A 27,898-nucleotide genomic window follows, 5' to 3' on the forward strand; every position below is an offset into this window, starting at 1 on the left:
AGGGTGACGAGAAGAGAAGCCGGGGCTATTCTCAGATGGCTTTTTTCATGAATGTGTCTATACCGCCCCCTATCAAAATCGAACAAATTCACATTCATCTCTGCATAACCAATTTCCCTATACCGACACTAGCCCTATATCCCCCCTCCCTCAAACCCCCACCTCAAACCCCCACCACTCAGCGTCCCTTCTCCTCACCCCCTCCTGACTCCCCTCGGCTGTATAGGCTACGCCACCCAGAATACTGGGACCTCCCATTTCCATACCTATAGGAGTGGATCAGCAGCGATGGGAAGGACTTGGAACTTTAGAGGGGTAGTTCTTTAGAGTTATCCTCCTCTCGCTATAGACTCCTTAGCTCCGCTCTCTCAGACTCGCTCTTGCTTTGATCTCCTCCTTAACAACAGTTAACGTCATCGCATAGCCCTCTGAAGGGGAGTTTTGTCTAGTAGGGTGAAGCGTTGGAGCTCTCAGAGGGCTTACACTGTAGGAGCAGCAAGCAGCATCTACCGAGGCTCACTCACTCCTAACAAGAAGCACCTCTTTTGATTATTTATTCAGCCCTAAAACGCAAGCTACTACCGCAAAAGACATGGAACACCAGCTGTTGTGCTGTGAAGTGGAAACCATCAGAAGAGCTTACCAAGATGCCAACTTACTAAATGACCGAGTTCTACAGACAATGCTCAAAGCAGAGGAAAATTACCTTCCGTCTCCGAATTACTTCAAGTGTGTCCAGAAAGAAATAATACCTAAAATGAGGAAAATTGTGGCTACATGGATGTTAGAGGTGTGTATATTTATGATGTCTAGATGTATTGCTTAAAAGTTTGTGTCCAAACACTAACCATGCCCTTTGGACGCAATGTATTGAATTGGTCGTTTTATGCATCTTACGTTTTATGAGCATGATCATTCATATTATGTAAACATACTGACATGTAGTAGGCTAATGTTTCATTTGTGTACGGTTGTCCAAGTAGGCTAAAATAGATTTGGAACACGGTCGTAGCATATTAGGCTATTTCCCATGTATTGTGTGTGTTCAGTAATTACAACACTTGCAATGTAGCTGCTCGATTATTTTATTTGTCGGAGACTTAGGAAATGTATTTATATTGAAAAAACATTCCAAATTAATACCAATGTACACGTATGCAGTCTTACTCTTGCCAGTATTATGCGCCATCTTTGTTGTCGTATGCGTAGGTTTTTAATATCATTAAAAATCTTTAATAATGTCAGCAATGACAGTAACTCAATCAGCAAGTCGAAAAGTATATCTTGGGTATGCACTTATAATCCTGTCGCACGGATAGCGAAAAATGATTATATAAAACCATAAAGTTTGTTTCGGCTTACTAATCAGGCTGCTTGTTGCTGCAGTTTCTGAAGGTCGCTCTGGAAACATGATCATTTTCACCAAAAATGTAAATAAGAATGCATTTTAAATGGTCGGATATGATACTATATCGATTAATCAACATTTACATGTAGTTAGAGATTGAGTCTTATGTCGACATACATTTTTTATTAATTTCAGAAATTGTGAGTCAGCACAAGATCTTAATGTCGCAGGCTCCACGAGAAAGAGCAGTGTCGTGAAAATTAAATTGTTTTCATATGTTTCCTATATGAAAATTCGACACATCTTGAAACTATCCGATAAGGTATATCATAAGGATCATTTACATGCTAATTTGACAAACCGGGACAATTTTTACATATTTTCTTTTCTTTTTTGAAAAGATGACGAAGTAGAAATTTAAGGGGAAAGTTGCATTGACGCCACCTTTGTGCCTTAGTAAGAAGCGACTGAAAACAGCCTAAATTCTCAACTATTTCAATTTCCGTTTTAATTAGGCCTAAGCAACTGTTTCAGTTTTTCGAAATACATGATTTTATGTTAATTGCATTGGCAGACTATATCCTACTTTGCGCCACCTGAAGCCTATAATTAGGCCATAGCTATTGTTTTAAGGACAGCCTTTAGGAATGGAAGGATAATGCAAAAAATGTGTTGTGTTGTCATTACAGTATTTCGTTTTCACTTATGGACAGGCATATTTATTGGTATATACAATCGACCTGAATGCACTTATAGTCCTATATTATAGGCTACTGTAATTTGAGGCTATAGGCTAAATTGCTGTTTTCACTTCTAGGTGTGCGAGGAACAGAAATGCGAGGAGGAGGTTTTTCCCCTGGCTATGAACTACTTGGATAGATTTTTGTCAGTGGAGCCCACAAATAAAACCAGATTACAACTCCTGGGGGCTACTTGTATGTTTTTGGCCTCAAAGATGAAGGAAACGGTCCCTTTAACTGCAGAGAAGTTGTGCATTTACACCGACAACTCCATCCGGCCCATCGATCTATTGGTAAATGAGCAATGTCAATCTTCTAAATAGACACTGTATATGGCTGTAGTTATGATCCATTTAATATCGGCCAGGCTATTTTGATGAGCATTTCTATAGTAGGCTATCTCATAATGCAATGGTAGCATATAGGCCTATGCCTATATGTAGCCTACTACAATGCATCCAGTTTGTAGGCCTATAGGTCTACTACTTGTCTTAGTTTCTCTTCGACTGGATCTAAATCATTATTGCATAATTTGTTGTTCATTTTAAAGAAAGTTTGCATCAAAGAAAGAGTTTGGTTTCTTGTACATTTCACATGGTACCATACAGCGATTAGGCCAGTGTAGCGCAATTACATGACGAGGGCGACATCTCCCTCTAGTGGATATAACGTAAAATGTAGAAGAAATTATGTGAAGCCACTTGTGAAGTTCGATTGTCTCATTGCGCCCGTCTGTCTTTCTTTGTAGCAAATGGAACTACTGACTCTAAACAAGTTGAAATGGGATCTAGCATCAGTAACACCGCACGATTTCATAGACCATTTCCTCTCCAAGCTACCAATCCATCAGAACACGAAGCAGATTCTGCGCAAGCATGCCCAGACATTCGTGGCTCTCTGTGCAACAGGTAGGCCCAGACATGAACCATTGTCTGTTAAGTGTGAGCTTTTTCCTGTCACTGCTCCATAACCACTTTTTCAGGGACCAATGGCTAATATATATGTCAGATGCAAGATTTACATTTTGTCTGCATTTTTTACCACTTTTGAGGATAACTCTTCCTCCTTGAAGGCCCCCAAGTGGCCAATGGTCAATCTAATTGGTTGGGGGTATGGGCTCTGGTGCAGGAATGTTTGAGTGTACAAGGCCTAGCATGTTTTATGGAGGGTGTCTCAGTCACTTTGTAGTGTGGAGAAGTAGAGGAGATACTGGAATGGAGTCAGTGATCTCTTTTTCTCCAGATCAGTTTTATGTGATTATGAGTTTGCTTCTCACCACATTGGTTTGTTTGCTTAGTTGTTTCTCCCCAAAGTCAGGGTTTGCTCAATAGAATTTGAATCAGTTGTCACTGGGGGTATGTTTTAGGGCTATTGGAAGTGGGGTGCTAACCTCTTCAGAGGAGATCAGCTCAATGGGGTTTAAAACTAAAATGTATGTGAGGGAAACGGGTAGGAAGGAGAGTGGTATTTCCTTTCTTCTTGGAAAAAGTTTTGAAGTGGTGTACCCATTGAATGAGTTTGCTGGAAGTACTTTTGTACCTGTTCTATTTTGTCCATGAGCTAGATGTATTGTTATTGGAAGTGTGTGTGTGTGTGCATAAGCACTGGTGTCCTGTCAATGGCTGGTTGTGAAATAAGGCACATTCAGGATATTGTGAGTGGAAAGGAGCAACAGGATATCCATTGTCCCCTACCTCATTCTGCCACAGCCTAGAATGGCCTTCCTCACATACCCTCCATCTGCCGTGGTCTCTCTCTCTACCCCTAAATACAATACTTGATAGCTCTGTTTTATTTACCACATTAATCCTATTGAAAGCTCAGGTGTACCATTTAGCCAATGATCTGTTTCAGATGTTTTGCTTTACGACTCAAGTACTTACCATCTCTCTTTCTTTTGTCTTCCCTATAGATGTCAAATTCATTGCCAACCCTCCCTCCATGATCGCAGCGGGCAGTGTGGCAGCAGCGGTACAGGGGCTGTACCTAAAGATCAAAGACAGTGCACTGTCATCCCAGAACCTAACCAACTTCCTGTCCCAAGTCATCAGGAGTGACCCGGTACGTCAAACACAGCTCCCCAGACCTTTACATTGCACCACACACATGCTTGCATTGACTGTTTGTCACAAACCCTTTCGCTACTATTGTCTTTAAGGTATTTTGCATCATTATGCTGACAGTACCTCTCTCTCGTCACAGGACTGCCTGAGGTCATGTCAGGAACAGATTGAGTCTCTGCTTGAGTCTAGTCTGAGACAGGCACAGCAACATAATGTCTCCACAGAAACAAAAAGGGTAGATGAGGACGTGGACCTGTCCTGCACCCCTACAGATGTGAGGGACATTAACATTTGAGTGTCATCCTCCTCATTTTTTTGGAAATATTTTTGAGGCTCTGGCCTTACCAAGAGGCCATCTGGGAAAAGAGGACACCAGCGCACCCTCGAGTCGTCACCCTCTGAACACCCTCTGGCAAACGCTTTTGTGCCCCACCTGTTACGGTGCCCTGGCCTATATGGCCTCCCAGTGACGTGTGGCCGCCCTCAGCCAGGGCTGTCAAGAAAAGACTGAACACCTCACTTTTCTGAGACCACCAGTCATGTTCCCTCTCACTCTCCCATCCTGTCTGGCTCAAGACATCAACAAGGATGATAGCAAAAACGAATTCTTATGAAAGATACACAACTATATGGATGAAATGAAAACATTATAGTTTATGTGCAAGAGTAAGCCACAGAAATATACATTCTTACCACCTAATGTTGAACTAGGATTTTTAAATACCATAGACTGACTCTACATGCTTACTTAAAACATTCAAAATAACATCGAGTAGGTATTTTTAGTCTGTCTTTGTGTCTAGGTTTTTATTTGAAGTATAAATTCATTTATAAAAGAGAAGGGGCATTTTTTTTCTCTATTAGATAGGCATTTTACTTGCTATCAAAGCTCCCCTGTTTTTTTTGCAGTCTGGGCATCTGTGGATCCCCGCTTGCTTATGCGTTTAGTCACTTTATTATATTGTCTAGACTTCTAAAGAAATTCTGAGCCCCTAGTTTTGGCCTCTTCTCTTTTTAACTGGGTTGTATAACTCAACAGTATACTTTTAGTATATATTGCTCTGTTTTATTGTTTAGATGATTGTGGATTGCTGGTGCTGAGGTTTGCCAAATAAGTTAATTTATTCTTCAATATAAGGACAATTACTTTATATTCAATTAGGAGTAAATTGAATGAACCAGCATTGTTTGGCTGTTGATTTGTGATACATTTTTTCCTCATTGTACATATTTCAACAGCTAGCAATGACACGATAAGCTAAAGTCTAGCAAGAATTGCAAATCTTTACCATGCAATCCACAGTTATGTTTTTTGTGGTTATATCTTACTTTCTAATACCATTCCATTTTTAAAAGCACTTTTAGTCCGTTTTTTTCTGACTCATAAAAAAAAACCACAGAAAAAATTAGAAAAAATGGAATGGAGTGGAGCAGGTCTCTTTTAACTGTGGTGTTCTGTGTGTTACAATTGTGCGTACAAGTCAACGCAGCCCAGCAGCAATCCCGTGTACCCTTGATGTAGAAGGGTATTATTTTGGAGATTGTTATGCCACAGTTCTTACAGGAGGGGTCTATAGTGAGATGAGGATTGTGTGTGGCATGTTTCAGCATCCTGTATCCCATCGCTTGAACGGCATCCAGAGCATTTGAAACACTAAAGTATCAAACTTGAACGCTAAAACAAAGATTAAGTGTGTTTATTATTGCATATTTTACTATTGGAGCCAGTACAGATTAGAGACAGGATGCCAAAGTCTGTCTCTAACATTTTGTACACAACTATTTACCATAGTGCTTAACACATGCCTGCCCTCAAAATCATGTATGACAGTGTTTTCTCAACACAGAACTGAAAGAAAACACCATAGTTAAAATGCTGTTTAGAATGTGTAGTTGAGGGGATAAAAACACAAAAAAAATGTTTTAGAGATGATTTTGCACAAACCTGAAGACTTAGGCTATGTTTATGTGGCTTGCCTAAGAGAAGTGGATCACTAAGATGGGAAGGGTAACGTTGAAAAGTGGGAGTGGGAAAAAGGGAGGCAAAAAGGGTGACAGCTTGACAGCAACAAGTTTTTGTTGAATTGCTGAATTAAGGTGTTTGATTGTACATTGAGAAAAAGAGATGAGAGAACAGGATAATGGGAGAGCACACTCCTCCTTTTGAGCTGCTATGGAGGAATTCCCAGCAAAGTGTAAAACAACAAGAAAAAAACAATGCTTTTTATCCTATTGTTTGCTGCTATATATTTTTTTTATACATATAAATGTCAATATACTGCCATGTAATAGGTTTTTAATTTTCTATGAGAAAATTATGTTGACATCTTTGTTTTTGTAGTTTTGTCATCAGTTTTTACTTTAATATGATTTCAGTGCTATTCCAAAAAGAGGAAAAATTAGACAATAGACATGGTTTTTATCAACAATACCTCATATTACAGTCAAGATTATCTTTAATTTAGTTAGTTTTTTTAGTTATTTTTTTATTTTACTTGTTTGTTCAGTGGCTGATAGTCCTGTTTAAACTGCTAATGGTAATGCATTGATCATTATCCAAATGGGTCCTGATGTGAGCAAGTAGAGAGAGCATTGATTGAAACTGGTGCCATAACAGACTGGATTGTATAACTCTTGAGTGTTAAGCTGTCTCATTGAAAGTCTTTATCCCCTTTAGGCCCCCGAAGGCCCATCTATTTTATATTTATAAAGCATTTGCTCGAGTTAAAACCCTTAATGAGTTTGAGTTTGTTAAATACCAAGCCATAGAATTATTTTCAAATCATCATGCCGTTATTCCACACAGTTCAGTTCATGCTATTCTAGATATCTTATCCTCCACCAAGAAGCATAGCATATTTATATTTGTGTCAACTGCACAATAAACGGTAAATAGATTCAATCTTGGATCACTGCAGTTTTTTCTTAACTGATCCGCTACTGGAACATTGAACCAAAAGAATGGGCTACAGATATTATTGGCACACTTCCATTTGACCCAGACATCCTTCAATCAGAGTAATGAGTGTGAGAGCCAACAGTGGTTCACTTAGCCATAGACATGATGCTGCTATATGTTCTGGTTGTAGATGTGAGGTAGGTCTAGTGTTGCCAAGTATTTGACAAATGATGTTGCTGCAAGCTGCTGAAATTTCTACTTGCTAACAAAGGACCCAGGATGGAAATATTGTTTTTCTGTCTAGTGTAAGGAATAATTGTTACCTCAAAAAATGGAAAAAATACATGTTGATGCCCCTGTGCTCAACTAAAGATGACATTACATATTTTTGTCATATTAATAAAAAGTGTTGTTAGTGAAAAGAAAACAGAAGGGGTGGAGATCTTTGTCCAAACTTTTCAACAGAATGTGCTGCAGTGCTCGCCACCACCAACCCCCCCAGCTTTTTACCATTGCTTCTATTGTTAATGACGGTCGGGTGGGTCGCCCCTCTTACTGAGCTGTGGGTCAGGATCTGTGTTCATTGCAATGGGTCAAAGGTCATCTGGGGTCCAAGAAAATAAAGCAAAGATTCTGAAATGTCTGCTTTATGATGTCTGTTTTGTGTAACAGTCGCTGGTCTGAAATGCACAACCTTTTGCAGATCCATTCTAGAAACATGATTTAAATATCAAACTAAACTAGAATTAAAAGTGGATAAAAAACATCCTGTTTTGTCTTTTCTTGACAGGAAAACAAAAAAAGAATGTTCATGTTGATGTCTTTTACAATGTCACATGATACATATTTATTTCTAAAACAAACAGTTATTGTATTCCATACATACCTAATTACATGAACATTCCTCAGTTATGATCAGTAATCATCCATTTTGAATAGGAAGTTATAGATTACTGACACTGACTGAATAGTTTAAAGCAACATTGATATATACATGATGATATTGAGGACATTTTCCAAAATCTAAAGTAGAAATGTTTTTGTGGGGCTAATGATTACCCATGCTATTGGTTAAAGCATGAGTGTGTGACAGTACTCATTGATTTATTATGCAAATCATTCCTTTGATCAGGGTTTTCTATAAAGAAAAAGGCGTGAAATTCTAATCCTTTCCCACAGCCCTGCAATCGTGAGCTGGACAAACAGTGGATAAAGGGTTTCAGCACATAAGGCAATGCGGCACCAAATCCCTGCTGGCACACAGACATCTCTCTCTGTCTCTCCCTCTCAACATCATGCCACAATGTATCTTATAGCATTTGTAAACTAAAGGATTAATAAAACTGCAGCCATAATGCTCACTATTTGACAAGCACCAAAACAACTATCATAAAATGTCTAATCTAACCCAGGGTTATAACTGTTTTACTAATGATTTACATTTACATTTTAGTCATTTAGCAGACGCTCTTATCCAGAGCGACTTACAGTTAGTGAATACATATTTTTTTTATACTGGCCCCCCGTGGGAATTGAACCCACAACCCTGGCGTTGCAAACGCCATGCTCTATCAACTGAGCTACATCCCTGCCGGCCATTCCCTCCCCTACCCTGGACGACGCTGGGCCAATTGCGCGCCGCCCATGAGTCTCCCGGTCGCGGCCGGCTGTGACAGAGCCTGGATTCGAACCAGGATCTCTAGTGGCACAGTTAGCACTGCGATGCAGTGCCTTAGACCACTGCGCCACTCAGGAGTACAGGAGATTTATTAACACTAGCCCTAGCTTTAACCTGTTGTTGATTATATCGTAAACCTTTTGCATCCATATCTGACCATTACCATATGCCGCCAAATTCTGATATTTTTATACTAATTGGTCCTTTGACCAATCAGATCAGCTCTTTTGCCAATAATCAGCACTGCATTTTATCACTGGAGACAATTTTCGTACACATCCCTGCATTTTGTATAGTTCTGTTGGCTGGGAGTATCTGACTATCAGAAGGGCCCAGTACTGGCTACTTTTTGTATGTAAAGTTGTTCTTCATATACTCCCCCACTACCTCAGCGCACGTATTAACTGGAGATCCAGCAATTTTTTGACCCGCTCTCTGGACTGGCTGGTTCTGGAGGTCCTGCGAAGACAGCAGCTACTCTTCCTGGGGTCCAGCAACATTAAGGCAGTTATATACAATTTAAAATATTACATGACATTACATTTTAATAACACTTTTCACAACATGTTCACAAGGCTCCCTTGCAAATGACACCCTGGTCTCATTGGTGACCCACCCTGTATAAATATAAGTAATTTACAGATAGCCAGGGGCACACTCCAACACTCAGACATAATTTGTAAGCGAAGCATTTGTGTTTAGTGAGTCTGCCAGATCAGAGGCAGCAGGGAAGACCAGGGATGTTCTCTTGATAAGTGCATGAATTGGACCATTTTCCTGTCAAAATGTAATGAGTACTTTTGGGTGTCAGGGAAAATGTATGGAGTAAAAAGTACATTATTGTCATTAGGAATGTAGTGAAGCAAATGTAATAGTTGGCAAAAATGTAAATAGTAAAGATACCCCCAAAAATGACTTAAGTAGTACTTTTAAGTATTTTTACTTAGGTACTTTACACCACTGTGTAAAAGCAACTGATTGTGGGGTAGGTCACAATAAAATGTCAAAGGCTTTCAGATGGGCCAGAGTAAAGAAAAGATGGTACCCACTGATCTAAGGCCCTGGGCATTTGTGAAGGAACTCTTGAGTATTTCACATAAACCTGTGGGCGTCTGAGGTTCGCATTAATACGGTGTCCTCAGCCTCTGACATCTTAGCGCTTGCGGTTTCAGAGGAAGGATCAACATTGCTCCCCAAGTGCCATCAAAGGGTACAGGGATGGACTCGTCAGGACATGCTATCTCAGTGTGGTATACTTTCAACATTTTTACCCATGTCTGTAGCTATGATGCAGTGCAGACCTTCACAACTGAGAATTAGGCATTTCTCACTCATGCCATTGGTAAACAGTTTCTATGCCAGGCATCCACATAGGAGTATGCTGTGCTGACCTGATCCCTCCTTGCCTTTGAGCAGCTTGTGACAACATCATGGATCAAATCAAATCCTCTTTGTCACATGCGCCGAATACAACAGGTGTAGACTGTACAGTGAAATGCTTACTTACAAGCCCTTAACCAACAATGCAGTTTAAAGAAAAATAAATGTTAAGTAAAAAATTGATAAGTAAAAAAATACAATCATAATAATAATTAAAGAGCAGCAGTAAAATAACAGTAGCGAGGCTATATACAGGGGGTACCGGTACAGAGTCAATGTGCGGGGGCACAGGTTAGTCGATCAAGGTCTTTTAAAAAGTTATCCTGACTTTCACAGTGATACATATCAACATTCAAATATTAAATTGAGTAGCTGATTCTGAATGTTCAAAAAACAAAAGCATGAAAACATATACTGGAATCCTTCAGATCTACAGACATACTGCATAATGGGCTATAGCCATCTGCCCCCAGGACTGGAATGGCCTGATGTTAGCATGGAATAGGGGCCATTGTCTCAGTTGTGTGGCCTGGCACTTATTGTATGTGTTTTGAATGGGAAGTTCACATTTATCATGAATCATGCAATGCAGGCAGTTCATCACAGAGATGGGGGGTGGGGGGGGGTGCATATGAGGCACCAAGGCAGGGAAAAACTCTATGCCACCATTTAGTTTGGGGATGCTTTTCCTCGAAATGCCTGGCGGTTTCATTTGTCACGTCTTCTTTTCATGTCACCACTCGCCACCTGCTCCAGAAACTCCAGAACATTCTCTAAACCCTCCAGTGCCCCCATAGCCCTCTCTGCCTCCTCCCTTTCCTTGGCCCCATCCAGTCTGCTCGCCTAACATGGAGAATCAAAGAAACAGTGCTGCAACAGCTTTCATTCACTGGCTTACCATCGCGCTCTCTCTGTTCTTTTTTTTTTGCATTGGACTCAAACACACACAAGTAACTACGAATCAGGTCTGACTGCACAAAGATAAGCAGTGCACTGGCAGTTCCTTCTTCCCTCCAGCTCATTTGGGCTTTATCTGTCCCCCTCAGAAGGTGCCGCGGGGCAGTGTTCACCTGCTGCTGCACAGTGCACCAACCAGCTGCCACTGGCCCCCACCATCACTATTGCCCCCCCCCCCCCCCCACCTCCCCATCTGGTTTTGTCTATCTGAATTTTGATCTGTATATCGAATAGAAAGGGGGGCCTCGAACAAAAACAAGCGCTTCGCAGCCCCTGCCATCGCTGGTGCCTCTTGATGCCATTGTTACAGCCAGAGACCAATCCCACACATGACCCAGGAGAAGGGGCCGAACATTAATCGACTAGTGACCACCCTTGAAATCAGGCTGAAAGGCCCAGTGGTGGAATTTTATGGGGATGGAGTTGGTTAAACAAAACAAACAGACAGTGATTGCTTTGTGCCTCTGGCAGGTGAATCAACTCTCCTGTCATCTGTCATACTGTATATAAAGTAGTTTTACTACAAAAAATTGCTTAGAAACACATACCACCTCAGTTTGTATTGCATAGTAAAGAATTGTGGTTTCGGTCACTTATTTCATATAATTGTGAGTTGAATTAATGCTTGTAAACTAATACACCGTAGCTGATGGAGGAGATCCGTCTCCATTCTACATTATCACAGCAGGAGGAGCTCCCTAAAACATGGGTGTGATATTTTTCATTGACCACACAGTGGGGATGTTGTAGTAGAGTTGAAGTTTCTGGCTATCCATATGACTTCCAACTACTTGTTGACAATTTCAACCGCTGAAATTATGCATCTCCTTGCGACCATTTCAAAATGTTTTAGCAAGTGTGAATACAAAAGGAAACAAATGTATTGGAATATGCTAAAATACATACTTCACACAAGTATTTGAAAGAAATAGCTTTTTTTTATTATTATTATTATTATTATTACACATCAACCAGTAATTTTAGCAATCTCACAGCACTCATTCTCAACCAGGTCACTCAAAATTGACTTACACTATTAGAAAAAAAAGGTTAATTTGGGTTCTGTATAGAACATTTAGGGATGTTATATATATATATATATACACACAGTGAGGGAAAAAAGTATTTGATCCCCTGCTGATTTTGTACGTTTGCCCACTGACAAAGAAATTATCAGTCTATAATTTTAATGGTAGGTTCATTTGAACAGTGAGAGACAGAATAACAACAACAAAAATCCAGAAAAACGCATGTCAAAAATGTTACAAATTGATTAGCATTTTAATGAGGGAAATAAGTATTTGACCCCCTCTCAATCCGAAAGATTTCTGGCTCCCAGATGTCTTTTATACAGGTAACGAGCTGAGATTAGGAGCACACTCTTAAAGGGAGTGCTCCTAATCTCAGCTTGTTACCTGCATAAAAGACACCTGTCCACAGAAGCAATCAATCAAATTCCAAACTCTCCACCATGGCCAAGACCAAAGAGCTCACCAAGGATGTCAGGGACAAGATTGTAGACCTACACAAGGCTGGAATGGGCTACAAGATCATCGCCAAGCAGCTTGGTGAGAAGGTGACAACAGTTGGTGCGATTATTCGCAAATGGAAGAAACACAAAATAACTGTCAATCTCTCTCAGCCTGGGGCTCCATGCAAGATCTCACCTTGTGGAGTTGCAATGATCATGAGAACAGTGAGGAATCAGCCCAGAACTACACGGGAGGATCTTGTCAACGATCTCAAGGCAGCTGGGACCATTTTCACCAAGAAAACAATTGGTAACACACTACGCCGTGAAGGACTGAAATCCTGCAGCGCCCGCAAGGTTCCCCTGCTCAAGAAAGCACATATACAGGGCCGTCTGAAGTTTGCCAATGAACATCTGAATGATTCAGAGGAGAACTGGGTGAAAGTGTTGTGGTCAGATGAGACCAAAATGGAGCTCTTTGGCATCAACTCAACTCGCCGTGTTTGGAGGAGGAGGAATGCTGCCTATGACCCCAAGAACACCATCCCCACCGTCAAACATGGAGGTGGAAACATTATGCTTTGGGGGTGTTTTTCTGCTAAGGGGACAGGACAACTTCACCGCATCAAAGGGACGATGGACGGTGCCATGTACCGTCAAATCTTGGGTGAGAACCTCCTTCCCTCTGCCAGGGCATTGAAAATGGGTCGTGGATGGGTATTCCAGCATGACAATGACCCAAAACACACGGCCAAGGCAACAAAGGAGTGGCTCAAGAAGAAGCACATTAAGGTCCTGGAGTGGCCTAGCCAGTCTCCAGACCTTAATCCCATAGAAAATCTGTGGAGGGAGCTGAAGGTTCGAGTTGCCAAACGTCAGCCTCAAAACCTTAATGACTTGGAGAAGATCTGCAAAAAGGAGTGGAACAAAATCCCTCCTGAGATGTGTGCAAACCTGGTGGCCAACTACAAGAAACGTCTGACCTCTGTGATTGCCAACAAGGGTTTTGCCACCAAGTACTAAGTCATGTTTTGCAGAGGGGTCAAATACTTATTTCCCTCATTAAAATGCAAATCAATTCATAACATTTTTGACATGCGTTTTTCTGGATTTTTGTTGTTGTTATTCTGTCTCTCACTGTTCAAATAAACCTACCATAAAAATTATAGACTAATCATGTCTTTGTCAGTGGGCAAACGTACAAAATCAGCAGGGGATCAAATACTTTTTTCCCTCACTGTATATATGAAGCAAGCAATAGAACCCTTATTGGTTCCATTTGGAACCTTTTTTCCAAAGAGTGTACATCATGATTCCTGTAGATAAAAAAAATAAAACATTCACTTGTTTTATATAGAATCCTTAGAATGACAAAATAATTGATGCAACTCAGCTCTCTCTTACCACCCAGACAAAGCACTAAACATCCAGGACTATGGTCTATATAATACCAGTTAGGCCTATGTAGCACTTTCAGTTCACTTTTGTGTTCTCAGTGGCACTCCATATTTCTAAAATAGACTGATGCCCCATCAATTGATATCCTAACCTTTGTCATTCGTAAACACCAATTCTTCATAGTACCATTCGATAGCATACTTCATGCTCCACCCGTTAAAAGTCAGTTAACTACACTACAGACCAACTCAGGACCTCCTGTTTACATAAAAGCAGGCCCACCTCCAGGTTCCTCCTCCTCAACTGTTCTCCTATCTTCTCGTCTTCAAAGCCACAATGCTTCACAGGAAAGGTTGCATTCAAGGAACCCCCTTGAGATCCACAAGCTGTTGACTTCAGGGTTGCCAGTTCTCTTCAGAAGGATATCAATCAATCAATCAATTTTATTTTATATAGCCCTTCTTACATCAGCTAATATCTCGAAGTGCTGTACAGAAACCCAGCCTAAAACCCCAAACAGCTAGTAATGCAGGTGTAGAAGCACGGTGGCTAGGAAAAACTCCCTAGAAAGGCGAAAACCTAGGAAGAAACCTAGAGAGGAACCAGGCTATGAGGGGTGGCCAGTCCTCTTCTGGCTGTGCCGGGTGAAGATTATAACAGAACCATGCCAAGATGTTCAAAAATGTTCATAAGTGACAAGCATGGTCAAATAATAATCAGGAATAAATCTCAGTTGGCTTTTCATAGCCGATCATTAAGAGTTGAAAACAGCAGGTCTGGGACAGGTAGGGGTTCCATAACCGCAGGCAGAACAGTTGAAACTGGAATAGCAGCAAGGCCAGGCGGACTGGGGACAGCAAGGAGTCACCACGGCCGGTAGTCCCGACGTATGGTCCTAGGGCTCAGGTCTCTCAGTTGGCTTTTCATAGCCGATCATTAAGAGTTGAAAACAGCAGGTCTGGGACAGGTAGGGGTTTCGTAACCGCAGGCAGAACAGTTGAAACTGGAATAGCAGCAAGGCCAGGCGGACTGGGGACAGCAAGGTGTCATCATGCCCGGTAGTCCTGACGTATGGTCCTAGGGCTCAGGTTCCCTCCAGACCCTCCAGTCTTCACATAATCACTGAAGTCTGTTGGCACATTTAAAAGAGAGCAGACCTAAAGGTGAAAGAGATTAAGGAGAGCCAAAGATCAGTACCTTGTTTTTCAGTAGACATTAGTTTAGACATCAAAATAAGAGCATGAAAAACACTGCTAACCAGTGGTCAGTTTAGGTCATGGATAATCTAAAGGCCATGAACCTTCACATTGAAAAATGGTTGAGTCAACCATTTGTTTGTTTCTAAGAGCTTATTCACACAATTGACTTGTGGTTTGAGTGAGATAGTCCTACCTGTCTAAACTTGGCCCGAACCTTCTCCATGTCCTCCTGGAGATTTTCATAATGAGGTTCTTCATGGGGGAACTTTTGAATCAACCCAAGAAGAGATTCCAAAGCTTTCAGCCTTTTTCTTAAACATAAAATAGACAAACTGAAGATAATTTTATTTGCATGAAAGTCAACAGGAACAAGTGACTAATGAGTTGATAGGTATTTTATTACTGCTGATGAGAGGTCAAACCTGGACTTCACATCTGTGTTGTTTTGAAGAAGGCATTTCCAAGTGATTCCAAATCCATAATAGAAGGAAACCTATAAAATGAGGTGAGTAGTTTAGAAAGTTATCTGTAGTTGGGGAGAAATGAGTTGTAAAAACACAAATCACACTTATTTAACTAAGCTGTTTTCACAAACCAGTAAGCATATACATGTAATGTGCATTTAACAAAATCATATGTATGACTTTAGCTGAGTAGCAATCAGCTGCTGTAACAACACTGGCTTGCCATGTCTGCCCTGGGGTTTTGACTAGCTATTAAAAATAGTTACTAGTCATTATTACTGTTCCAGCTGGATGATAGGCGTTATTACGTAGGTCATGTTAAGCATAGCACAGAGAATTTTAAACCAACCTTTACTTGGCAATGGGATTGTGGACTACAGGAAAAAAAAGAGGACTGAGCACGCCCCCATTCTCATCGACGGGGCTGTAGTGGAACAGGTTGAGAGCTTCAAGTTCCTTGGTGTCCACATCACCAACGAACTATCATGGTCCAAACACACCAAGACAGTCGTGAAGAGGGCACGACAAAGCCTATTCCCCCTCAGGAGACTGAAAAGATTTGGCATGGGTCCTCAGATCCTCAAAAAATTCTACAGCTGCACCATCGAGAGCATCCTGACTGGTTGCATCACCGCCTGGTATGGCAACTGCTTGGCCTCCGACCGCAAGGCACTACAGAGGGTAGTGCGTACGGCCCAGTACATCACTGGGGCCAAGCTTTCTGCCATCCAGGACCTCTATACCAGGCGGTGTCAGAGGAAGGCCCTCAAAATTGTCAAAGACTCCAGCCACCCTAGTCATAGACTGTTCTCTCTGCTACCGCACGGCAAGCGGTACCGGAGTGCCAAGTCTAGGTCCAAAAGACTTCTCAACAGCTTCTACCCCAAACCATAAGACTCCTGAACAGCTAATCATGGCTACCCTGACTATTTGCACTGCCCCCCCACCCCATCCTTTTTACGCTGCTGCTACTCTGTTAATTATTTATGCATAGTCACTTTAACTCTACCCACATGTACATATTACTTCAACTACCTCAACTAGCCGGTGCCCCCGCACATTGACTCTGCACCGGTACCTCCCTGTATATATAGCCTCCCTACTGTTAATTTATTTTACTTCTGCTCATTTTTTTCTCAACACTTTTTTTGTTGTTGTTTTATTTTTACTTTTTTTTGTTTAAAATAAATGCACTGTTGGTTAAGGGCTGTAAGTAAGCATTTCACTGTGATGTCTGCACCTGTTGTATTCGGCGCATGTGACCAATAAAATTTGATTTGATACTTACTCCATTCCCGACTTGGAATAACGTTAGCATGGGGAAGCAGTGCCAGAGAAACTAAACAAAATCATGGATTGCTGTCATACCTTGTCCATAGACTGCTTACAGGGTAAGGAAACCAATGTGTAATTTTGTTGACTAGATGGTTTACAGTTTATGTCAGAATTGACTTTTTGTAGCATGTTAGAATTTACGAGGTAGGTTACGATAATTAACGTAGCATGTTAGGATAATTAGGTTAAGGTTTGGAAAATCGTTAGGTTTAGCTCAAATGCAAAAAAATATCAACTTTTGACGTCAATTTAGACATGACCTTGGGTGAGTGATGCTCAACTTGCCTCCATTGAAAGCTTGGCGCCATGTGATGCTCCATGTTTACGACCATCAATCATTCCTTGTCGCGTGCCTTCATCGAACCCCTCGCGGTACCCCTCTCCATGGAACCTGAAATTAATAAAAACTCATACGTTAATCAATGAACATTGTTCCAACTCTAACTAGCTAGCTAACGTTAACTATAAACAGACAGGCTAGTACTGGCTAGCTAGTTAACGTTAGCTAGCTAAATAAACTAGAGCAAGGCAGTGTTTAGCCTACCTGTCGTCAGCCATGAGAATACAGTCAAATAAATCTTCGCTTTTGTGGGCCATTTTCGAAGAGTATTAAAAGAGTATTGCCTATTAAAATGTTTACTTGGTTAGCTATCTAGCCAACATCTGTCGCTTCCGCAAACATCAGTTTGAGGCTACAGCATTGCTTTGGACAGCCCAACAGTTAGCTCGCGCATCACTGCCATCTACTGTGTTGGAGTTTGTTGGAGCCGAGGTTCCAGTTAAAAGCAGTAAAGAGATGCTAGTGCTGAAAATAAACATTACATTTAGCGCTACATTGTCACATATCGCAATGAACATGACGACTAACACCATGGACAGTGCCACGTAATAACAGCCAATGAAGGTATCTCAATGACTGTAGTGCTCTAGCAGCACCCAGTGCAAGCAGTGGTGTAAAGTACTTAAGTAAAAATACTTTAAAGTGCTACTTAAGTAGTGTTTTGGGGTATCTGTACTTTACTTTACTATTTATATTTTTGGCAACTTTTACTTCACTATATTGCTAATGAAAATAATGTATTTTTTACTCCATACATTTTCCCTGACACCCAAAAGTACTCGTTTAATTTTGACAGGAAAATGGTCCAATTCACACACATATCAAGAGAACATCCCTGGCCATCCCTGATGTCTCTGATCTGGCAGACTCATTAAACACAAGTGCTTCGTTTGTAAATTATGTCTGAGTGTTGGAGTGTGCCCCTGGCTATCCGTCAATAAAAAAAGAAAATTGTGCTGTCTGGCTTGCTTAATATAAGGAATTTGAAACGATTTATACTTTTACTTTTGATACTTAAGTACATTTGAGCAATTCCATTTATTTTTTATACTTAAGTATATTTAAAACCAACTACTTTTAGACTTTTACTCAAGTAGTATTTTACTCTGTGACTTTCACTTTTACTTGAGTCATTTTCTATTAAGGTATCTTTACTTTTACTCAAGTATGACAATTGAGTACTTTTTCCACCACGGAGTGCAAGGAAGGTCCGCATTTCCTTTACCCTAAAAAGGCCTACCAGGAGATGAAAGCTGCCGGAAAATACAGAAAACAAACAAATATTTATTTGTATATATGAATGACAAAACATTGATGAAAAAATAACAGGATTCGCTGCATTTCTGTCCATGCATGGGTAGACCTATCAGTTATCATACTGGCCTAGTACTTTCCCTATGGTGGTATATTTGTGTTATATCTTTAGTAGGCTAATAATAATAATAATAATAATAATATGCCATTTAGCAGACGCTTTTATCCAAAGCGACTTACAGTCATGTGTGCATACATTTTTTAGGTATGGGAGGTCCCGGGGATCGAACCCACTACCCTGGCGTTACAAGCACCATGCTCTACCAATTGAGCTACAGAGGACCAGAGGGCTACTGCCCCTCCCTACCTTCAGGCTATGCACAAACCCTACACCCCAACCCGAGCACTCTGTTCTGCCACCTCTGGTCTCTAGGCTGTGGCAGGGCTTGCAAATTATTCTGAAGTACAAAGGGAAACCCAGCCACAAGCTCCCAGTGACGCAAGCCTACCAGACGGGCTAAATGTATTTTATGCTCACTTCGAGGCAAGCAACACTGAAGCATGCATGAGAGCACCAGCTGTTCCAGAACTGTGTGATCACGCTGTCCGTTGCCGATGTGAGCAATACCTTTAAACAGGTCAACATTCACAAGGCTGCAGGGCCAAATGGATTACCAGGACGTGTACTCAGAGCATGCGCGGACCAACTGGCAAGTGTCTTCACTGACATTTTTAACCGCTCCCTGACTGAGTCTGTAAAACCTACATGTTTCAAGCAGACCACCATAGTCCCTGTGCCCAAGAACACGAAGGTAACCTGCCTTAATGACTACCGCCCCGTAGCACTCACATCGGTAGCCATGAAGTGCTTTGAAAGGCTGTTCATGGCTCACATTAACACCATCATCCCGGAAACCCTAGACCCACTCCAATTCGCATACCGCCCCAACAGATCCACACATGACGCAATCTCAATTGAACTCCACACTGCCCTTTCCCACCTGGACAAAAGGAACAACTATGTGAGAATACTGTTCATCGACTACAGCTCAGCGTTCAACACCATAGTGCCCACAAAGCTCATCACTAAGCTAAGGACCCTGGGACTAAACACCTCCCTCTGCAACTCAATCCTGGACTTCCAGGTGGTAAGGGTAGACAACAACATCTGCCATGCTGATCCTCAACATAGGGGCCCCTCAGGGGTGCATGCTTAGTCCCCTCCTGTACTCTCTGTTCACCCACGACAGCGTGGCCAAGCACGACTCCAACACCATCATTACGTTTCTGACGACACAACGGTGGTAGGCCTTATCACTGACAATTATGAGACAGCCTATAGGGAGGAGGTCAGAGACCTGGCAGTGTGGTGCCAGGACAACAACCTCTCCCTCAACGTGAGCAAGACAAAGGAGCTGATCGTGGACTACAGGAAAAGGAGGGCCGAACACGCTCCCATTCACATCGACGGGGCTGTAGTGGAGCGGGTCGAGAGCTTCAAGTTCCTTGGTGTCCACATCACCAACAAACTATCGTGGTCCATTCCACCTCAGGAGACTGAAAGGATTTGGCATGGGTCCCCAGATCCTCAAAAAGTTATACAGCTGCACCATCGAGAGCATCCTGACCGGTTGCATCACCGCCTGTTATGGCAACTGCTCGGCATCCGACCCTAAGGCGCTACAGAGGGCTGTGCATATGGCCCAGTACATCACTGGGGCCAAGCTTCCTGCTATCCAGGACCTCGATACTAGGCGGTGTCAGAGGAAGGTCCAAAAATGGTCAAAGACTCCAGTCACCCAAGTCATAGACTCTTCTCTCTGCTACCGCACGGCAAGTGGTACCGGAGCACCAAGTCTAGGTCCAAAAGGCTCCTTAACAGCTTCTACCCCCAAGCCATAAGACTGCTGAACATTTCATCAAATGGCCACCCGGACTATTTACATTGACCCCCCCCCTTCCCTTTCCATTATCCGAAAGCACCTGAAACCCTACTTCTTCAAAGAGTATCTTAAATAATTTGCTGATAGCTACTTTACTGAGGAAAAGTGTACTTACTATGTCTGTGATACAGTGGGGGAAAAACACATTTATTCAGCCACCAATTGTGCAAGTTCTCCCACTTAAATAGATGAGAGAGGCCTGTCATTTTCATCATAGGTACACGTCAACTATGACAGACAAAATTAGATTTTTTTTCTCCAGAAAATCACATTGTAGGATTTTTAATGAATTTATTAGCAAATTATGGTGGAAAATAAGTATTTGGTCAATAACAAAAGTTTCTCAATACTTTGTTATATACCCTTTGTTGGCAATGACACAGGTCAAACGTTTTCTGTAAGTCTTCACAAGATTTTCACACACTGTTGCTGGTATTTTGCCCCATTCCTCCATGCATATCTCCTCTAGAGCAGTGATGTTTTGGGGCTGTCGCTGGGCAACACGGACTTTCAACTCCCTCCAAAGATCTTCTATGGGGTTGAGATCTGGAGACTGGCTAGGCCACTCCAGGACCTTGAAATGCTTCTTACGAAGCCACTCCTTCGTTGCCCGGGCGGTGTGTTTGGGATCATTGTCATGCTGAAAGACCCAGCCATGTTTCATCTTCAATGCCCTTGCTGATGGAAGGAGGTTTTCACTCAAAATCTCACGATACATGGCCCCATTCATTCTTTCCTTTACACGGATCAGTCGTCCTGGTCCCTTTGCAGAAAAACAGCCCCAAAGCATGATGTTTCCACCCCCATGCTTCACAGTAGGTATGGTGTTCTTTGGATGCAACTCAGCATTCTTTGTCCTCCAAACACGACGAGTTGAGTTTTTACCAAAAAGTTATATTTTGGTTTCATCTGACCATATGACATTCTCCCAATCCTCTTCTGGATCATCCAAATGCACTCTAGCAAACTTCAGATGGGCCTGGATATGTACTGGCTTAAGCAGGGGGACACGTCTGGCACTGCAGATTTTGAGTCCCTGGCGGCGTAGTGTGTTACTGATGGTAGGCTTTGTTACTTTGGTCCCAGCTCTCTGCAGGTCATTCACTAGGTCCCCCCGTGTGGTTCTGGGATTTTTGCTCACCGTTCTTGTGATCATTTTGACCCCACAGGGTGAGATCTTGCGTGGAGCCCCAGATCGAGGGAGATTATCAGTGGTCTTGTATGTCTTCCATTTCCTAATAATTGCTCCCACAATTGATTTCTTCAAACCAAGCTGCTTACCTATTGCAGATTCAGTCTTCCCAGCCTGGTGCAGGTCTACAATTTTGTTTCTGATGTCCTTTGACAGCTCTTTGGTCTTGGCCATAGTGGAGTTTGGAGTGTGACTGTTTGAGGTTGTGGACAGGTGTCTTTTATTCTGATAACAAGTTCAAACAGGTGCCATTAATACAGGTAACGAGTGGAGGACAGAGGAGCCTCTTAAAGAAGAAGTTACAGGTCTGCGAGAGCCAGAAATCTTGCTTGTTTGTAGGTGACCAAATACTTATTTTCCACCATAATTTGCAAATAAATTCATAAAAAAATCCTACAATGTGATTTTCTGGATTTTTATTTCCTCAATTTGCCTGTCATAGTTGACGTGTACCTATGATGAAAATTACAGGCCTCTCTCATCTTTTTAAGTGGGAGAACTTGCACAATTGGTGGCTGACTAAATACTTTTTTCCCCCACTGTATGTGGTTGTCCCACCTAGCTATCTTAAGATGCACGACTGTAAGTCGTTCTGGATAAGAGCGTCTGCTAAATGACTAAAATGTAAAATGTACAAACAACCCCCTGTGACAAGTCATATTTGAAATAATCATAATAAAATACTATCACAGATTACATCTCTGATACTGTTGTATGAATGATAGGCGTTCAAGTGTACAATAAGCCCATACACTGAATCATCAAAGCTACTCTGGACAAACTCAAGAGCGTGCAAGAGGAATGAATGATAATGATGTTTTTTAGAGTTCCAAAATTGATAAAGAATTGTGTGACTTCGAAAACATTCAGTGTGCTACAATTTACTACATTGTGTCCCAATAATAAACACCTTTTTTGCACACAGCTTGTGGCATGTGGTAATCTTGTTGAACGAAAAATAGCTGTGAGAAACGAATCATCAATATGGCTTTCTAGAGCTGATGACTGATGGAATGATCAAAATGCATTCCAATAACATTTTGACATATTATTTCACATGTATGTCTTTGGTCAATTTGAAAATGTAAAACACATATGAGTTAAAATTAAGGCCTAAGCTATTTAGCTTAGGCCTTAATTTTAACTCGTATGTGTTTTACATTTTCAAATTGACCAAAGACATACATGTGAAATAATATGTCAAAATGTTATTGGAATGCATTTTGATCATTCCATCAGTCATCAGCTCTAGAAAGCCATATTGATGATTCGTTTCTCACTAGAAAGCCATATTGATGATTCGTTTCTCACAGCTATTTTTCGTTCAACAAGATTACCACATGCCACAAGCTGTGTGCAAAAAAGATATATATATACAGTGGGGAGAACAAGTATTTGATACACTGCCGATTTTGCAGGGTTTCCTACTTACAAAGCATGTAGAGGTCTGTAATTTTTATCATAGGTACACTTCAACTGTGAGAGACGGAATCTAAAATAAACATCCAGAAAATCACATTGTATGATTTTTAAGTAATTTTTTTACATTGTATTGCATGACATAAGTATTTGATCACCTACCAACCAGTAAGAATTCCGGCTCTCACAGACCTGTTAGTTTTTCTTTAAGAAGCCCTCCTGTTCTCCACTCATTACCTGTATTAACTGCACCTGTTTGAACTCGTTATCTGTATAAAAGACACCTGTCCACACACTCAATCAAACAGACTCCAACCTCTCCACAATGACCAAGACCAGAGAGCTGTGTAAGGACATCAGGGATAAAATTGTAGACCTGCACAAGGCTGGGATGGGCTACAGGACAATAGGCAAGCAGCTTGGTGAGAAGGCAACAACTGTTGGCGCAATTATTAGAAAATTGAAGAAGTTCAAGATGACGGTCAATCACCCTCGGTCTGGGGCTCCATGCAAGATCTCACCTCGTGGGGCATCAATGATCATGAGGAAGGTGAGGGATCAGCCCAGAACTACACGGCAGGACCTGGTCAATGACCTGAAGAGAGCTGGGACCACAGTCTCAAAGAAAACCATTAGTAACACACTACGCCGTCATGGATTAAAATCCTGCAGCGCACGCAAGGTCCCCCTGCTCAAGCCAGCGCATGTCCAGGCCTGTCTGAAGTTTGCCAATGACCATCTGGATGATCCAGAGGAGGAATGGGAGAAGGTCATGTGGTCTGATGAGACAAAAATAGAGCTTTTTGGTCTAAACTCCACTCGCCGTGTTTGAAGGAAGAAGAAGGATGAGTACAACCCCAAGAACACCATCCCAACCGTGAAGCATGGAGGTGGAAACATCATTCTTTGGGGATGCTTTTCTGCAAAGGGGACAGGACGACTGCACCGTATTGAGGGGAGGATGGATGGGGCCATGTATCGCGAGATCTTGGCCAACAACCTCCTTCCTTCAGTAAGAGCATTGAAGATGGATCGTGTCTGGGTCTTCCAGCATGACAACGACCCGAAACACACAGCCAGGGCAACTAAGGAGTGGCTCCGTAAGAAGCATCTCAAGGTCCTGGAGTGGCCTAGCCAGTCTCCAGACCTGAACCCAATAGAACATCTTTAAAGGGAGCTGAAAGTCTGTATTGCCCAGCGACAGCCCCGAAACCTGAAGGATCTGGAGAAGGTCTGTATGGAGGAGTGGGCCAAAATCCCTGCTGCAGTGTGTGCAAACCTGGTCAAGACCTACAGGAAACGTATGATCTCTGTAATTGCAAACAAAGGTTTCTGTACCAAATATTAAGTTCTGCTTTTCTGATGTATCAAATACTTATGTCATGCAATAAAATGCAAATTAATTACTTAAAAATCATACAATGTGATTTTCTGGATTTTTGTTTTAGATTCCGTCTCTCACAGTTGAAGTGTACCTATGATAAAAAATTACAGACCTCTACATGCTTTGTAAGTAGGAAAACCTGCAAAATCGGCAGTGTATCAAATACTTGTTCTCCCCACTGTGTATATATATATATATATATATATATATATATATATATATAAAGCTGTACAAATATATAAGTATTTACAAATATCTACAAAAATGTAGACAAAAAAGTGCATACAGATTTCCATATTTGTTTTTCAAAATACATGGATCAAGTATTTTCATTACATAATATGGCTAAAAAGTAAATAAAATTAAATAAAGAAAAAAATAGAAGAAAAAAAATTAGAAAGAAATACTACAAAATGATTTCAATCCAGTTCTTCTTGGGCCTGTATGTTTGGAGTGGTGTATAATGTCATGTGCAAATTATGAGTTTGGAGACACCTTGTAGATATAGAAGCTTCTTAGTGTAGGTTGTATGTTAGCACCATCAGTCGCTCATCTCTTATTGAAACTGGGGCTTTGGATCGAGATCTGTGAAAGTTTCCCAAAGGCATCCATAGTGTCTATGTCCAGGCCTGACTGAGGGCCTTGCTCAGGGTGGGCTGACAAGCCCAAATCTGTTGTTATATCCAGGGGCAGGGTGCTCACCCTTGGCAGAAACTGGGACAGTGCAGGAATGCCTCTGTCTCGCCCTTGGAGCCTCTGCCTGCTGCCACCCAGGCTCACCAGGGTCCCATGCTTGTCGGAGACATAAATATTGTAGCCGTCTGGGAGGATGTTTTCCTTGAAGGAGCAGTCATTTTTCATATAGGTTTGCTATGGGAAGAGGAGGGAGAAAATAACATCTAGTGTATATGGAGTGACACACACAGGCTATTTGTCAGACCCTCTTCGTCCTGACTGACTCCTGCCAGGAGTTATTCGAGAGCTATTTGCATAGCGTATACAGAGTCACTAGAGGCCAAGGTTGTTTTTCCAGTTCCTTTCCAAAAAGGTTTTAACTTTTAAATATATACCCTACCAGTGGACAAAGGTTGCTGCAGTGACATATGACCTATAATAAACCATATAATTCTCAGTATTTGCCATATGTATTTTAAATCTGGTATGCAAATGTTAATGTAACATTTCATGCAAGGAAAGGTATTAAATATTTGACTATCATGAGCTATAATCTTTTTGTTGCCTATATTTTACTATATGCATTTATATCAAAACCTTAAGATTATAGACATCTGATGAAGGATGATTTTTTAGATCATTTTTAGATAATTGGTTAAACTGTCACAAACACTTTCTCAAAATGAGTATGTTAATTTTTTTAAGTTAATTTTATATAAATGTCGATTTATTAATGCTCCTCCAAACTATGAATTGCTGTTATTCACAAGTCGGTGCTGCATCTGAAATTGTGAAGTTTTAGTCATTCCAATCATTGTGAACGTTAATTTTACAGTCAAATATCAAATGTGAGTGCTCTTACGGATGCGTACAGTCTTCCATTCCCTTCCATGCAGAGATACTGCGAAGCTGCTACTCCTTTGATTGCGACACAGCCTGTGTCTACAGGTCGGATTTCCACCAAACCTGTATAAACACAACAGGTCATTCAGTTTACTTTATTTTTTATTGTTATATATTTATATTTCCAAATAATAATAAAACAGTGACAGCAATACATAAAGACATACCAATAGACAACCACAACACATGATAATACAAATAAAATAAAAAGACAAAGACAAAACATATAAAACAGACAGAAATATAAGTTTATATTGTACTTAATCAGAATAATATCTCAAATTTGGGATGAAATGGGAAAAGTTCAGTATTTGGTCATGAGCTGACCTTATTTTGGATGTTATGAAGGAGAAGGCAGAGGGCTAGGTGGATATTGTTGTGGCTTTAGCTCTGTGGATTCTAGCGGTGGATCTCTCCAGGGTTAAGATGACAATTATAGATCCACAGAGTGTTCAAGTGAGCTTCCTGATCAAACCATGCTTTCAAAGTGGCCTTTTTTGCTGCAGTAAGTGCAGTTATAAGTGGATATTACTTTTTGGAGTTTAGACAGGTTTACACACTTTCTAAATGTATTGTATTGACTATTAGGCATATCTCTGATGTATGTAAGTATTATGTACAACCTAATAGAGTTACCATTTTATAATCCACAAATTTCAAATTCATAATCACACGTTTTCAAATGACTTTTTCAAAGGATGCCAATACAATGCTCAACCAAAAGTAACCACCTCTTTCATCAGAACAACCCATCCATAATATTAATTTAGGTTATGCAGTCTCCAATCAATATTGTGAATGACCTTGCCAGTGATATTGAAAGATGGCAAAGCAAAGGCAAAGTTAATAGGGCCCCTATGTCTCAACAAAATAAAACTGTTTCATTGCTGCTCTATGTATAGTGGTAGCCTACTTACTGTAAGAACTCTGCTCAGGAGATCCGTGCACCTTGCCATTCTCGTTGATTAGCAAGTGCAAACCGTGTTTGGCCGCATACAGATGTCTGAGCCGGACCGTCTGTCCCCATCCGTTGGCTATATGAGGCCCGGAGTCTGGCAGTGGCAGACAAACTCCAACTGCAAAAAATATGTTGACCATGCATACTGCAGTAACTGCAAGTGTCATTTTGCTCATGACTATGTCAAATTTTCTTTCCTGATGCTGTTCTCTGTCTATTATCCCAGACCCTCTGCCTTCTTTCTATCTGTCGCTATTTTCTAGTAAGACAATGTCCCAGCCTTTTTAAATGTGCTGCTTATCAGTCCGATCGATAACCCTTTTCCCAAAGCCAATTCTTGGAACAACGTAACACACCCTCTCGACATGCAACAAAATCATAGGTGACTGGTGGCACATGCCACGACCAAGGATTTATAAGAGAAGTTAGGCCTTTAGTTATCAAAGTCAAAACATTGATGATCATAATGTATTATAATTAATTGATTATAATGATATGTTTAGTTTAAATATGTATACTCCATTTGATTTATAGCCCTATGTGATTTATAAGGTCTTGAGAAGTTGAAGTGAATTATAGGCTACTGGATTAAAGTTTAGCCATCCAGTCGTCATTATAATATAACAACAACCTTTTTAAATTTGCCATTGCTCAATCAGGGGGAGCATTTAGTTATTTCACTAAATGCCAGGTGTACACTGCAAGTCATGTGTAATTCAAACCAGCTCTGGCACAGGAGCATATATGTCCTTGTTGGACTTGGTCAACAAGCACAAATAACAGATTTACCCCTCTGTTATCTAATTTTGACCGAGGGTTTCCGATGCTTAGTGCGCAAGCGTTGTCAATTGACAAACTCCTCCGTGGACCGTGAAATGTGAAATGTAGGCTACATAAA

The 27,898-nt window shown here is 41.2% G+C and overlaps 3 protein-coding genes across 3 annotated transcripts; 1 reads left to right on the top strand and 2 right to left on the bottom strand.

Moving 5' to 3' along the window:
* The first annotated feature begins 243 nt into the window (after positions 1 to 243).
* Positions 244 to 7,053, top strand: LOC311128476 (G1/S-specific cyclin-D1). Its single transcript, XM_084160636.1, has 5 exons — positions 244 to 790; positions 2,166 to 2,381; positions 2,837 to 2,996; positions 4,001 to 4,149; positions 4,291 to 7,053. Exons 1-5 carry the CDS (start codon positions 593 to 595, stop codon positions 4,444 to 4,446), a joined length of 879 nt encoding a protein of 292 aa, XP_084016762.1. The 5' UTR covers positions 244 to 592; the 3' UTR covers positions 4,447 to 7,053.
* Positions 7,054 to 13,730: 6,677 nt separating this feature from the next.
* On the bottom strand, positions 13,731 to 17,843 carry LOC311128478 (protein LTO1 homolog). The gene is made up of 6 exons (XM_084160638.1): positions 17,477 to 17,843; positions 17,218 to 17,323; positions 15,556 to 15,626; positions 15,327 to 15,444; positions 15,025 to 15,091; positions 13,731 to 14,359 (listed from the first exon to the last, which is right to left on the bottom strand). The coding sequence occupies exons 1-6, from the start codon at positions 17,527 to 17,529 to the stop codon at positions 14,349 to 14,351; spliced, it is 426 nt and encodes a 141-aa protein (XP_084016764.1). The 5' UTR covers positions 17,530 to 17,843; the 3' UTR covers positions 13,731 to 14,348.
* A 7,004-nt stretch (positions 17,844 to 24,847) lies between these two features.
* LOC311128477 (fibroblast growth factor 19-like) lies at positions 24,848 to 27,256 on the bottom strand. Its single transcript, XM_084160637.1, has 3 exons — positions 26,960 to 27,256; positions 26,002 to 26,105; positions 24,848 to 25,334 (listed from the first exon to the last, which is right to left on the bottom strand). Exons 1-3 carry the CDS (start codon positions 27,174 to 27,176, stop codon positions 25,014 to 25,016), a joined length of 642 nt encoding a protein of 213 aa, XP_084016763.1. The 5' UTR covers positions 27,177 to 27,256; the 3' UTR covers positions 24,848 to 25,013.
* Between the last annotated feature and the right edge of the window lie 642 nt (positions 27,257 to 27,898).

Source organism: Coregonus lavaretus (assembly GCF_964263955.1).
Source record: "Coregonus lavaretus genome assembly, chromosome: 4".
Classification (NCBI taxonomy): Eukaryota; Metazoa; Chordata; class Actinopteri; order Salmoniformes; family Salmonidae; genus Coregonus; species Coregonus lavaretus.